The 14474-nt window shown below is 37.1% G+C and overlaps 2 protein-coding genes across 2 annotated transcripts; both read right to left on the reverse strand.

Moving 5' to 3' along the window:
* Window positions 1–716: 716 nt before the first annotated feature.
* On the reverse strand, window positions 717–6475 carry LOC114534514. Its single transcript, XM_028555969.1, has 14 exons — window positions 6375–6475; window positions 4661–4796; window positions 4466–4581; window positions 4154–4362; window positions 3834–4020; window positions 3652–3740; window positions 3451–3523; window positions 3164–3388; window positions 3006–3047; window positions 2710–2844; window positions 2455–2527; window positions 2248–2299; window positions 1959–2091; window positions 717–1534 (listed from the first exon to the last, which is right to left on the reverse strand). Exons 1-14 carry the CDS (start codon window positions 6426–6428, stop codon window positions 995–997), a joined length of 2064 nt encoding a protein of 687 aa, XP_028411770.1. The 5' UTR covers window positions 6429–6475; the 3' UTR covers window positions 717–994.
* A 2619-nt stretch (window positions 6476–9094) lies between these two features.
* Window positions 9095–14276, reverse strand: LOC114534516. Its single transcript, XM_028555971.1, has 14 exons — window positions 14212–14276; window positions 13249–13393; window positions 13008–13123; window positions 12723–12931; window positions 12430–12616; window positions 12219–12307; window positions 12039–12111; window positions 11739–11963; window positions 11564–11605; window positions 11275–11409; window positions 10975–11047; window positions 10766–10817; window positions 10244–10376; window positions 9095–9836 (listed from the first exon to the last, which is right to left on the reverse strand). Exons 1-14 carry the CDS (start codon window positions 14269–14271, stop codon window positions 9543–9545), a joined length of 1833 nt encoding a protein of 610 aa, XP_028411772.1. The 5' UTR covers window positions 14272–14276; the 3' UTR covers window positions 9095–9542.
* Window positions 14277–14474: the final 198 nt, after the last annotated feature.

Consider the following 14474-nt stretch of genomic DNA (forward strand, 5'->3'; position numbering starts at 1 on the left):
GACTTCATTGATTGCTCTTGATCGAGACAATAAACGAGTTCAATTGTCTTCTTCGACGAATTCAAAACGTTAACTCTTATCGTATAATCCATCTACAGCAAACTTTGTATCTTCTTTTACTGCCAGTTAGTTGCTAGTTTTATTTTACGTCTATGATATCTGGTCGTTCATCAACAGACAAATATTTGGTAAATCATAGCAGCTTCAATTCTGGGAATTTGATCTTGCTCGTATGGTCTTATGAACCGTGATTTTTTTAATTTTGCGTAATTATTATCTCTTTTCATGGAAATTTGAGTGTCATTGGGATCTAAGCAGAACAATATCACGTATCAGTTGGGTGTTTCAGCACCATCAGGTCGACCCTGTCAGTGCCTGAAATCGCACTCTGGCGCATGTCCTAATTTCTAAAATCCTGGTTACCGTAAAACCTTCCTGGCAAACGCCCTGGCACAATGCAAAAGCCGAAAAACAAAATTAAAATATTTAAATGAAAAACCAAATAAAAAATAAGTTGGAAAATTGTTATCAAATTCCACCGAAATTCTGAACATTTTTTGTTGAAATCATTGATAAGCCGGGCAGTTTGTTCTCATGAGTCGAATAATTTGGCTTAAATTATTCGCGTGCCCCCCCTGACAATTTCGCACAGTGAATTTCGGATGGTAAATATTAAGTAAAAGTCAGAAAACGTCACAAATGTCCATTGTTTGCAAAAGGTTGTTTATTTCCAAGTCAATATTTTTGGGGCAAGATAAACATGGTATTAATATTTCAGTTTTATCCTCAAGTTACAAGATGAGATTATGCGTGCAGGTGAAAACGATGTCCCAGGCTATATGAACTAAAGATTTAGAAAAAAAAAGGAATCAAAATGCTAAATTCAGTGCGAGAATAACAAGCTTTTACTGCTATACTATAGTTATGATAAAAAATCAGTTATATTTGCCATTGACCAAAGTTATTAATCAAATCCGAGCTTAAGTTTGTTTAGTTAACGGACCAGTATGTATCCCATTCCTTTAATATTCTTGTTTCCGTTGTCTGATGAACACGTAGCAACATTGCCAGCGGCGTTACGAAAAGGTTCACGGAAGCCACAAAACCTAACCCGTTCATTGGCACCCAGGCCTAGGAAAGAGTCAGGGGTGTCGCAGTCATTTTCCTGGTTCGCAATGATTCCTAACCGAATCTTTACACCATAGTTGCCATGTATCACGTTGAATCCTTCTTTATTGCAATTACGCTGTAAAGATGATCCATGGATGAGCTGTTTCCATTGAGAGCGACCGATGTGAATATGTCGATAATTACCGTCAGCGAACAGATCATACAAGGACGATGCTGGATACGAGAAAGAGAGGGCTCTGAGTTGACCACCATATTTCATCGCGACACAAATTTCTTTGAATGAAGTTTTCCAATATGTTGATCCTTTATACTCTCGGCCGTCAAAACCTCCGTTTCTTCCATTGTAATTGTCATTGTAAGTGTTCTTGTTCGACCAATAACTGGAACTGTATCCGAAAGTACTCTAAAATATATATATGTAAAATTATCCTCCATCCCCCCCCCCCGCATTAAACCTAGACCAAAAATCTGAACAATCGTAAGACTTTCAGATACGGTCCAAGTCGAAGGAATTTTTATTACTACTAAGTGGTTAACTAGGTTTCAAGGGTTTACTACTTTACAAAATCATAGAATAACAAGATTGATGTCATATGTATATATTGAGATGGAATATGAAAGGTGAACCCATTGTTTCAGACACCGCTTGCAGGGCAATAGTTCGTAATTAAGACCTACTTTACAAATGACGTACACCCACCCGAGTTGTGAGGAAAACTAAGCTGCTTCGCATATAACGTCTGCGAAATTGACCTCTGTTACAAACAAGATCGATCTCAGATCGATCAATCTTATAGTGAGCTAAGTTTGAACAGGCCCATTCTTACCTTGCTCCCATCGATTTTCATAACCATCGTCCATCCTCCACCAGAGCAACCTGAGACTGACGACATCTGACAATAGACGTTCATCACTTGATTTCGTCCAACGCTGATTTGGTAAACACCATTACTAGGGTTCCTAAAATGTGAAAATGCAAAATGCTGAAATGATCGTAAGTTATATAAAGTACAGTAAATGCCCACACTAAGACGTGATCGAAATCTTCAGAAATGTTAAGGCAAAGATGACACACGATTGAACCCAAGCAAGAACTGCGACATTCAGTTACTCTACCCTTGTCCCATCAATATTTTTTTGCACGATCCATGAGTCAGCACCTTCACATCTTCAAAAGGAAAAAAAAGAGTGCTTCGTTTTTGAATAAATGATAAAAATATGGAAAAGATGAACGGCTTATTGCACTCTTGTACTAAAGCTGGACGAACAACCGGCACCAGACATTAGTTATCCAATAATTCTTCGAAGTAAAATAAATTCAACCTTTTTTCACGTTTGTTAATTCGTTTTTGAACTCTTGCTTGAAATTTGTAAGTCTACCAGCAACATCTAGGATCTTTCAACGAGAAAGAGAATGATGTAAAAATATATGTTATGCCAGCATTTTTATTGGTACCGTTAGCCCATTGATCAGCCGTCGTAGCCAATATAGTGTAAGATTAAATATGAATCAAACCGATATCCGCGTAATTGCGTGTTTAAATATAAATTGCTTTGTTATTTTTCAACAAATCTTACCTTTTGCTGAGTTGCCAAAGCTTTCCACCGAGATCTTTCTTTGAGGTAAATCTTTTGGTCATCAGAGCTATAGGAGAGAAGACCTTCTATCTTTGGAAGTTCTTTCATTGCTCGATCATCAGGAACCACAGCAACCTGCAAAAAAATCCAGAACATGACATGCATAAACTCACTTGTCTAAAAACTCCGGTCAGGGTGGAATGATGCATGATTTCAGACTCCCAAGTACAGGGTTTTGGATTCCTTAGTTGACAAGGGAAAATTAAATTACATTTATACTGTAAAAAATAATTTACCCCATCGTTGATTGTGACATCATCGTCATGCGAACACGGGCCCTACAAGTAAGCAATGAAACACCACGTTAACTGGATGGAGAGCTATTGTGAATAACGTCATATATGGAAAAGCTGTTATTGTGTTTCGTTTGAATTCCTCAAGTCACAGATCATACCTCTCTCTTTACTCCGTCTTCCACACGCCATGTTTCCAATTTCCCTGCATTGTTTCTTTCTTTAAACTCCATGCATTTTTTCCAAACACGTTTTGGTAAAGAGGAACGAATCCAAAACCAAACTGTGATATTGTCCTCTTTCTTCAAAACCGTCCCGCCATTGATTGCTTGACATCTTGGAGCGCAGTAATCCTTCTTACTGTCAGGACCAAAACAAGCACAACACTAAAATGGAAAATATTTCCGTTTTGCAACACTGTATATTGTTAGAGCCCTATCGTATATACCTCTCCGTGATCGCAGCCAATGAATGATGTTTGATTGTCCCGAATTCCGGAACGTTCAGACACAACACTGTAGCTATATCATGTAAGAAAAGTGAAGAAGTTCTATAGACTTATAGCATTGCGTCATGGAGCCTAACTTTGGGAAGGCTCAAAAAACCGCTGAATAAATCAAACAAGACGAACATAATTATATATAATCACCTGTACGAGCCTGATGTATCGACATGATAATTAGAAATATAGGCAAAACCCTTTTGACAAGGTTGCTTAAAACATCGGTTCATCTTATTCTGTTGGACAAAATGAGGTTAGTTTCTTTTCTTGTCGAAAGACCTACATTGGTTGCATTTTTGGCATTGTTGAATATCAGTAATTTTACATACCCATCCTAGTCCAGGCGCAATTGAAGCTCCAAATCGCGAACATTTGAAGTTTTTGGTTTGTATCTTTCCAGTCACGAGGTCTTTAACGAAGGCAACTTTACCAATTCCTGGGTATCGATGACTGCATCCTCCTTTGTTGGACATTAGCAATTTCGAGAGCTTGCGAGGGGATTTGAAACGATAATACCTTGAAAATATAGGGAGAAAGCTTGGTCACTTTGAAACATGAACCGTTGTAGGGTATTTAGAACAGCATCAGGGTGGCTCAACGAAAAACGAGACGACAACCACAGCATTTGAAATAACAACGATTTGCATACCAGTGTGCTCGTGTATCGCGAAAATCTTCTGACATGGAAATTTGAACTCGGAAATCCAAGATTTCTTGCTCACCAAATGCACTTGACCACCTTGGCTTACCGTGGGGGTGGATGAAAGAAGCGTTGGAAGGAATAGCCCAGGTTTCTGGTGTGTCTTTGACGCCAATCAACAAGAATCCTCCACCGTCTGTTTCAACATCGCACCATGACTAAAATGAATCGTTTGTTTACCAGTTTTCTAACTTTTTCGTGCCAGATATCAATGTGGATGTCTAAAAAACAAAAATAAAGTAGCCACTTTATTAACCCTACCTTTTGCGGACCATTTCGTGTCTGGATCCAGTAAACTCCACTTTTCGCTTTTGGAACATTGTCAACAACACCAGAACAATCTTTTGCCGGATCAAAATAGTTTCCATACGAGTGACCTGAACAATAATAGCGTAGTGATCCAGTTAACACTGTTGTTTTCCATCTAAGCATATGTTATATAAAATATATAAATACCATTGATCATTTCCCATTGATATTTTCCATCGTGTTGAACACAACCCAGGATTTTATCATCATCATTGTAATCTTTCACAACCACAAACTTTCCTCGTTTTTCTTCGGTGCAAATGCCAGGATCGTATGGGTTGACCTGTTGTGTTGATAGTTATTACTTAATATTCTTGTAATTTTGCATGGTGACATCAAATAAGCAAATTAGCTTGTAGGTACACCACAAATTAATTCATTTTGCACTGATGAAGGCCCAGATTAACGGACCGAAAGCTTTGCAGTGGATTAAATACTTACGTGGTGTACCTACAAGCTAATTTACTTACTTAGTTAATACTTTAACACAATTCCTGTTTTACTTAAGTCGAGAGTTACAAAATAACCTTTACCATAATGAGCATGTCAAGGTGGCTGATGTGATAGAATATTTCTATGTATTTTACTGTCAACAATGACCGATTTCAATACAGAAATAAAGACAAATTTACATTCGGACTATTTCTCATCAGTGAAATGACTTGTTCACGATCATATCAACTAAATGGAAACCAGACTTATGTCTAACTAGGCTTTAGGGTTTCCGTGCCCCCGCATTCTTTGTATATTCGTTCCTGTTCCGCAGTGTATAAGCCTGCATGCTATGTTCTATGCTGCAGAAATTCCTAAGATTTGCAAATATTTAAATTAGCTTGAAAATTGAAATTAAGCTTGTTATGATATTCTGGCGAACAAAGACGAATTACAAAAATAGAAAGATTATAAGAAAGACTGTTCTTCAAATCCGTTTTCGCAATTTGGACGTGTCTACTGTCCATAGAGGACCTATATACCTGCATTTTGGAAAGTCGCTAATCGTTAGTACATTGCCTTAAATTTTTAATGCAAGATGTCTGCGTGTCTGTAGCGATTACACTAATATATCCCAGTGACTTCAAAAGGAAAGGTAAATCAATTTAGAACTTTATTTTCGAACTGGAATACACGTATTTAATTATCACTAATAAAGTACCATGCAAAAAGGCGAGCTAGTTTGCCCTTTTTATTTCTATCAGTTTATATTGTTCTAGATTGTGTTCATTGATGCATCCGCAATCATATAGGAAAGTCTCGCAGGCTCAATGCTCAAAAATTTTACAATGAAGCGATGACCCTATGAAAAATCATCTCTTGTTGATACCGTGTCGTATATTTTGACTCTAGCGAAAAATAACTTTTTCATACTTCCAGGTCACTCTATCAGCTCTAAAATGATTAATTAATTAGATGTATCAGCTGAACTAAATAATAAGTTGTTTCAGGCATAGTCGATGCACTTCTACAGTTCTACTTGTATATAAATGACCCGAAGTTACGCGGTATCACTATGACTTGCAGGTTTGACGCATGCAAGCCTGAAACACAAAGGTGCGACGCTTTGCTTCGCTAAAATAATAATCCCACATGCAAGCAATCTAGCATATAGTTATATAAGCGTCTAAACCCTTCAATTGCAGGAATGAGAAGCACCAAGGAAACTTTACATAAGATTACGGGCACATAAAATCGACTAAGCACAAGCCATAAAAGTATTTGTCCATGCATGTTTGAACGTTTCAGCCATGAAAATCTGTTTGACTAATGATCAGGGAATAAATATAATAAATTGATTCGATACAATGATTAACGTATTTTATACGCGTGTAGAAATTAGTGAAGTAATAAACTTATATGTACTTACAGCACAAAGGCTTGTCACAAAAGTTGTGGCAAGCACAGCTGACAGCAATCTCATTTTTATTTCAACTTCTTTAATTGAAAAAAGTTAGTCTTCACTCTTGCTAAAACTCACCGCAAATGAGAAAAATTACTCAGAGATCAATTATATCCATGCATCACAATAGATGTTTGACGAATTTGTTTTGCTGAAGCAAGATTATTCGTGTTAAGTAAACAATAGTGCACTTATCACATCAAAACGCATTTGCCAGATATGGTATATTTTGTTACTTTTTTGATAGTGCAATGTGCATTTGCATCGTTTTTATTCAATGAGCGTTTTTGTAAATAAAATACAAGAAATTAAAGTGAATTAAAGTGAAGGTGACTTTTTAGCTTCAGCCTTCAGCAGACAACACAATATGATACGTCTTTCAAGTTGGCAGAGCATCCGTTTCCTGGTGGGAATTTAATGTAGCAAGGAAGATATAATAAGCATGTTGCAACCCACCAAATTGAATTAATAGATTTTTAATTACAATAGGAACGCAAAAAAGAGATTATGTACTGTGTCTTCAGAAAGAATGTTCACATGATTTTACTGCCTCAAAACTTTATTCTTATACACTAAAGTGTGAATAAAATCCCAACTCATGGGATGGAGTTTTTCATGCTCTTCACGGGTTATATGTGACATACATCAGCGGTTTATCAAAGAAAGCTGGATTTATCGCTTAGTAAATATTTAAAATATTTAAATGACCACCTCCAGAGTGCATAAATTGTCTAATCTAAAGTTAAAAAAAGCCCAGGAAATGACTTGCTTGCAAGATATTCAAAAAATTATTGCTTAATTTTCGCCGCATCGTATACAGTCATGCTTCACCTTGTCTTCTTCCTTGCCGGAGCCCATGAGCGTCTCCCCAATGACGCTGTAAAGATGATCGATAGAGATGAACTGTTTCCATCGTCAGTGATCAAAGCAGTTCTGGCAATCTGCACAATTAACAATGATCACTGACAAGTACGCATGGTTAGGAATCATATATAACACGAAGAAGCATCTGTAAAAATTACAAACATATACAAGCTACCAGACGAATTTTTTTTCAAATCAATAATCATGATGTTTAATTATACCAGGAGAGACACCATTGCTGTATACTCTCTGCTTGATCATGATTGCGAATAGATCCTCGCTAAGTTATGGCAACTAAAATTTAGTGCTCTCTATCGCATCGACTCAAATTTTAGATATTTTCTGCTTCGATTCTTAGCCCAGCTTTATGAAGCGTCGCGTGGTCATCCCCCCACCAGGTTGACCTATAAACATGATAGACGATAAAAAATAAAAAATACGTTTTGCGAAATATAAAACAGTATATACTCCAATAACGCTGAGCATAATCAGCACAGCCCAGTGGAACCTACGAGCTTTGTTATTTCAAACACAGAATGATTGTTTTATTTTTTTATTTTTAGCAGTCTCTCTTCCGATATCGTCTTCGAATGATTATGAAATATCTTGTTTATACTTTAGTATACTTACACTCACAGCATCAAGCGTTGTAAAGAGGGTTAACACTAAAACTGTCGCCAACATTTTCATTTTAAGATGTTTCGGATCGGAATGTGGCTTCTTACCCTTGCTAAATATTTCTTTAAATGACGGGATTGTTGAACCAGGATATAGAATTTGTATTGTCGAGGTGTAAGTTGATATGGGCGCTGGGTTTAATCTGTGCCGAAATTTCATTGGCGTACGTGAGCCCTGTTGAAATTGTATGCATTCAATTTATCATTTTGCATTCTCAAACGGAAAAGAATGATTGATTGAACCGCAATGTAATGAATTGGAATTGCCCTTAACTTAAAAAAAATTATTATATGTACTTCATTTGCACGTAAACAGGATATATCTTTCATAAAATGTTGTGTGGAAGAGATAGAGTTCATTGATAGCTCTTGATTGAGACAATAAACGAGTTCAATTGTCTTCTTCGACGAATTCAAAACGTTAACTCTTATCGTATAATCCATTTACAGCAAACTTTGTGTCTTCCTTCACTGCCAGTTAGTTGCTAGTTTTATTTTACGTCTATGATATCTGGTCGTTCATCAACAGACAAATATTTGGTAAATCATAGAAGCTTCAATTCTGGGAATTTGATCTTGCTCGTATGGTCTAATGAACCGTGATTTTTTTAATTTTGCGTAATTATTATCTCTTTTCATGGAAATTTGGGTGTCATTGGGATCTAAGCAGAACAATCTCACGTATCAGTTGGGTGTTTCAGCACCATCAGGTCGACCCTGTCAGTGCCTAAAACCGCACTCTGGCGCATGTCCTAAAATCCTGGCTACCGTAAAACTTTCCTGGCAAACGCCCTGGCACGTACAACGCAAAAGCCGAAAAACAAAATTAAGATATTTAAATGAAAAACCAAATAGAAAATAAGTTGGAAAATTGTTATCAAATTCCACCGAAATTCTGAACATTTTTTGTTGAAATCATTGATAAGCCGGGCAATTTGTTCTCATGAGTCGAATAATTTGGCTTAAATTATTCGCGTGCGTCCCCCCCTAACAATTTCGCACGGTGAACTTCGCATGGTAAATATTAAGTAAAAGTCAGAAAAGGTCGCAAATGTCCATTGTTTGCAAAAGGTTGTTTATTTCTAGGTCAATATTTTTGGGGCAAGATAAACATGGTATTAATATATATTTCAGTTTTATCCTCAAGTTACAAAATGAGATTATGCGTGCAGATGAAAACAATGTCCCAGGCTAAATGAACTAAAGATTTAGAAAAACGAAGGAATCAAAATGCTAAATTCAGTGCGAAAATAACAAGCTTTTACTGCTCTACTAGTTATGATAAAAAATCAGTTATATTTGCCATTGACCAAAGGTAGTGATCAAATCCAAGATGTGTTTGTTTAGTTAACGGACCAGTATGTATCCCATTGCTTTCAAGTTCTTGTCTCCGTTGTCTGGGGAACACGTAGCAACATTGCCAGCGGTGTTACGAAAAGGTCCACTGAAGCCACAAAACCTAACCCGTTCATTGGCACCCAGGCCTAGGAAAGAGTCAGGGGAGTTGCAGTCATTTTCCTGGTTCGCAATGATGCCCAACCGAATCTTTACACCATAGTTGCCAACTATCACGTTGAGTCCCTCTCTGTTGCAATTAGGCTGCAAAGATGATCCATGGATGAGCTGTTTCCATTTGTGAGCGGCCGATGTTAGTTTTTATATACCTGCCGTCTGCGATCAGATCATACAAGGACGATGCTGGATGTGAGAAAGAAAAGGCTCTGAGTTGACCACTATGTTTCATCGCGACACAAATTTCATTGAATGAAATTTTCCAATATGCTGCTCCTTTATATTCTCGGCCGTCAAAACCTCCGTTTCTTCCATAGTCATTGTCATTGTAAGTGTTCTTGTTCGACCAATAACTGGAACTGTATCCGAAAGTACTCTAAAATATATACGTAAAATTATCCTCCATTCTCCCCCCCCCCCCCATTAAACCTTAGATCAAAAGTCAGAACTGTATCAGCAACTTTGCTGAATAATCGTAAAACTTTCAGATCGGTCCAAGTCGAAGGAATTTTCATTACTACTAAGTGGTTAACTAGGTTTCAAGGTTTTATACTAGTTTACAATATCATAGAATAACAAGATTGATGTCACATGTATATATTGAGATGGAATATGAAAGGTCAATTAAGACCTACCTTACAAATGACGTACACCCACCCGACTTGTGAGGAAAACTAAGCTGCTTCGCATAACGTCTGCGAAATAACCTCTGTTACAAACAAGATCGATCTCAGATCGATCAATCTTATAGCGAGCCGTAAGTTTGAACAGGCCCTTTCTTACCTGGCTCCCATCAATTTTCATCACCATCGTCCATCCTCCACCAGAACAACCTGAGACTGACGACATCTGACAATAAACGTTCGTCACTTGATTTCGTCCAACACTGATTTTGTAAACACCACTACTAGGGTTCCTAAAAGGTGAAAATACAAAATGCTGAAATGATCGTAAGTTATATACAGTACAGTAAATGTCCACACTAAGGCCTGTATTCAAAAAGCTCACTCACACTCATACTCATTGAGTGTGACATAGAAATTTTGTTAATGCTGATGAATGAGAAAGTTTTCTCTAAATAGATGGAAAGATATAAGGTAAATCACTGAGAATCAAGCCCCTATTCGGCTGGAAATACCGCCATGGAAACGTTCTAAGAAGATTAAGATCTCCCACTCAATGAGTTTGAGAGTGAGTGAGCTTTTAGAATACAGGCGTAAGACGTGATCGAAATCTTCAAAATGTTAAGTCAAAGATGACACACGATTGAACCCAAGCAAGAACTGCGACATTCAGTTACTCTACCCTTGTCCCATCAATATTTTTTTGCATGATCCATGAGTCAGCACCTTCACATCTTTAAAGGGAAAAAAAAGAGTGTTTTGTTTTTGAATAAATGATAAAAATATGGAAAAGATGAACGGCTTATGGCACTCTTCTATACTAAAGCTGGACGAACAACCGGCACCTGACATTAGTTATCCAATAATTCTTCGATGTAAAATAAATTCAACCTTTTTTCACGTTTGTTAATTCGTTTTTGAACTCTTGCTTGAAATTTGTAAGTCTACCAGCAACATCTAGGATCTTTCAACGAGAAAGAGAATGATGTAAAATTATATGTTATGCCAGAATTTTTAGGGGTACCGTTATCCCATTGATACAGTATAAGATTAAATATGAATCATATCCAATATAATCCCCCCTCCTCAGGCAGGAGTGAAAGGATATCTGTCTACTCAAGCTAGATATAATTATCCGTATATTTGTGTGTTCAAATATAAATTGCATTGTAATGTTTCAACAAATCTTACATCCTGCCAAGTTGCCAAAGCTTTCCACTGAGATCTTTCTTTGAGGTAAATTTTTCTGTCGTCAGAGCTATAGGAGAGAAGACCTTCTATCTTTGGGAGTTTGTTCATTGATTGAGCATCAGGAACCACTGCAACCTGCATAAAATGATGCAAAACCCAAAACTGCATGAACTACTGAACCAGCCTATGTGTACAACAATAACTTTTCACTAAATATATTAATATTTGAAATTCCTAAAATAACAGAAGAGTCAAATAATATTCATACTGTAACCATGCATCAATTTACCCCATCATTGATTGTGACATCTTCCCCATACGAACAAGGACCCTGCAGAGAGAAAAATCTTGATTCACGTTCGGTAAAGTACAAACTTGTGATCTGTAAAACTGAATTTCTAAATTATTCAAACCCAAATTATTCAAACCACATTCACTACAAACTAGGAGGAAAAACCTTATACCTTTCTTCGTAATCCGTCTTCCACACGCCATGTTTCCAATTTCCCTGCATTGTTTCTTTCTTTAAACTCCATGCATCTTTTCCAAACACGTTTTGGTAAAGATGACCGGATCCAAAACCAAACTGTGATATTGTCCTCTTTCTTCAAAACCGTTCCACCATTGATTGCTTGACATCTTGGAGCACAGTAATCCTTCTTACTGTCAGCGCCAAAACAAGCACAACACTAAAATGGAAAATATTTCAATTTTGAAATACTGTTAATCTTCCACTTGTTAGAGACTCTTTTATCGTATCATACCTCTCCGTGATCACAGCCAATAAACGATGTTTGCTTGTCCTGAATACCGGAACGTTCAGACACAACACTGTAGCTATATCATGGAATAAAGAATGAAGAAACTCTTTATATTAGCATTATATTGTGTAATGGTTCCTGACTCCAGGAGCGCCAGAAGCATAGGGCAACTTCATTTCATACCTGTACGAGCCTGATGTATCAATACGAGTATTAAAAATATAGGCAAAACCATCCGTACAAACTTGTTTAAAACATTGGTTCATTTTACTCTGTTGAAATAAAAAAAAATAAAAGGTTAATTTTCATTTTGGGCAACGTTTTGAGTTTGGTCCTAATATCTTTACTAAAAAGGACTACCAAACTCGACTAGGATATATATAGAATTTAATACCCATCCTAGTCCTGGCGCAATTGCACCTCCGAATCGCGAACATTTAAAATTTCTTGTCGCAATCTCTCCAGTCATAAGATCTTTAACGAAGGCGACATCACCAATGCCTGGGTATTGATGACTGCATCCTCCTTTGTTGGACATAAGCAGCTCCGATAGAATACGAGGGGATTTGAAACGATAATACCTTGGAAATACAAGGAACAAAGTAGCGTGAGCCATGTGAAAAAAACTATATCCGCTGGAGAAAACGAGACAAAGAACAGCATTTTTAACAACACCAATTTACGTACCAGTGTGCTCGTGTATCGCGAAAATCTTTAGACGTGGAAATCTGAACTCGGAAATCTAAGATTTCTTGCTCACCAAATGCACTTGACCACATTGGCTCACCGTGGGGGTGGATGAAAGAAGCGTTGGAAGGAATAGCCCAGGTTTTTGGTGTGTCTTTGACGCCAATCAACGAGAACCCACCTCTGTCCGTTTCAACATCGCACCATGACTAAACCAATTAAATAATTTTGGAATTTTCTCACCTTCTCCTTTGAATGCATGTCGTTAAAAGAAAAAAACCTTACCTTTTGTGGACCATTTTGTGTCTGGATCCAGTAAGGTCCGCTTTTCGCTTTTGGAACATTGTCCACAACACCAGAACAATCTTTCGCTGGATCAAAATAGTTGCCATACGAATGACCTGAACAATAACAGCATGGTGATACAGCGTAATTCACATCAATGGTAGTATGAAATCAGCTTTAAATACAATACAGTTCTGGTACGAAGACTTGAAGTTTCCCATCATAATATCAAAATAAATACCATTGATCATGTCCCACTGATATTTTCCATCGTGTTGAACACAGGCCACAATTTTATCATCATCATTGTAATCTTTCACAACCACAAACTTTCCTCGCTTATCCGCGGTGCAAATGCCAGGATCGTATGGGTTGACCTGTTGTTGCTGCAATAAGATGGAAGTACATTGATAAAGCACACGTGATTCACAGTTGATGAACAGTGACTGAACTATGTTGTTACAATTATTATAAGTTGTAACATTTTCGAAAGGCATGTTCGTGGACTACCTTGGGGTATTAAGATCTTTTATTGTCGTTGTTTCCTATAACTAAACTTTAAGACTAGAAAAGGGAAAAGGTCACAATTGTCGGTTGGTAGTGTTGAAAGACATTTTCAGTGTTGAAAGAATATTTTTGTAATTGTAATTATTACACTGCCATGCAACTATATTAGTACTGCAGTCGTCTGTTGTTCTAAAGAGCCCTTTCCAACAACTACCGGGCACCTGCCAATCACAGATGATGAAAACAGGCGAATGAAAGCAATTATCAAGATGTTAAATCATTTGCGCGCAACTCTGCTTGATCATGATTGCGAATAGATCCTAGCTAGGTTAAGACAACTAAAATGAAGTTTTCTCTATCGTATCGACTCAAATTTTAGATCTTTTCTGTTTGGATTCTTAGCCTATAGTTTTATGAAGAGTCGCGTGATCATCCCCCCTCTCTAGGTTGACCTATAAACGTTATTGACAATAAAAAAATAGAAAATACGTTTTTTCAAAATATAAAACAGTATATACTCCAATAACGCTGAACATAATCAGCACAACCAAGTGGAACCTACGAGCTGCGATATTTCAAACACAGAATGATTGTTTTTAGGTCTTTCAGTTTCAACAAATGACGCAATATCGACGTCTCACATCCGATATCGTCTTAGAATGATTATAAAATACTTTGTTTATACTTTAGTACTTACAGTCACAGCATGAAGCGTTGTAAAGAAGGTTAACACTAAAACTGTCGCCAACAATCTCATTTTAAGCTGCTTTAAAATGTGGCTTTTTACCCTTGCGAAATATTTCCTCAAATGTCGGGATTGTAAAACCAGGATATCGAATTTCTATTGTCGAGGTGTAAGTTGATATGAGCGCTGGATTTAATCTGTGCAAAGATTTCATTGGCGTGCGTGAGCCCTGTTGAAATTGTATGCACTCTCAATTTACCTTGTCTTCTTCCTTG

Source organism: Dendronephthya gigantea, unplaced genomic scaffold (genome assembly GCF_004324835.1).
Source record: "Dendronephthya gigantea isolate DGI-Jeju-01 unplaced genomic scaffold, DenGig_1.0 000102F, whole genome shotgun sequence".
NCBI lineage: Eukaryota > Metazoa > Cnidaria > Anthozoa > Malacalcyonacea > Nephtheidae > Dendronephthya > Dendronephthya gigantea.

Coding starts and splice junctions, on each gene's coding strand:
- LOC114534516 (XM_028555971.1), bottom strand. CDS start 14,271: ATGAGATTGTTGGCGACAGTTTTAGTGTTAACCTTCTTTACAACGCTT. Junction 13,394..14,211: donor CAACGCTTCATGCTGTGACT/GTAAGTACTAAA, acceptor ATCTTATTGCAG/CAACAACAGGTCAACCCATA. Junction 9,837..10,243: donor TGAAAATTGATGGGAGCCAG/GTAAGAAAGGGC, acceptor TATATATTTTAG/AGTACTTTCGGATACAGTTC.
- LOC114534514 (XM_028555969.1), bottom strand. CDS start 6,428: ATGAGATTGCTGTCAGCTGTGCTTGCCACAACTTTTGTGACAAGCCTT. Junction 4,582..4,660: donor TCAATGGGAAATGATCAATG/GTATTTATATAT, acceptor ATTATTGTTCAG/GTCACTCGTATGGAAACTAT. Junction 3,048..3,163: donor AAGACGGAGTAAAGAGAGAG/GTATGATCTGTG, acceptor GCTTACTTGTAG/GGCCCGTGTTCGCATGACGA.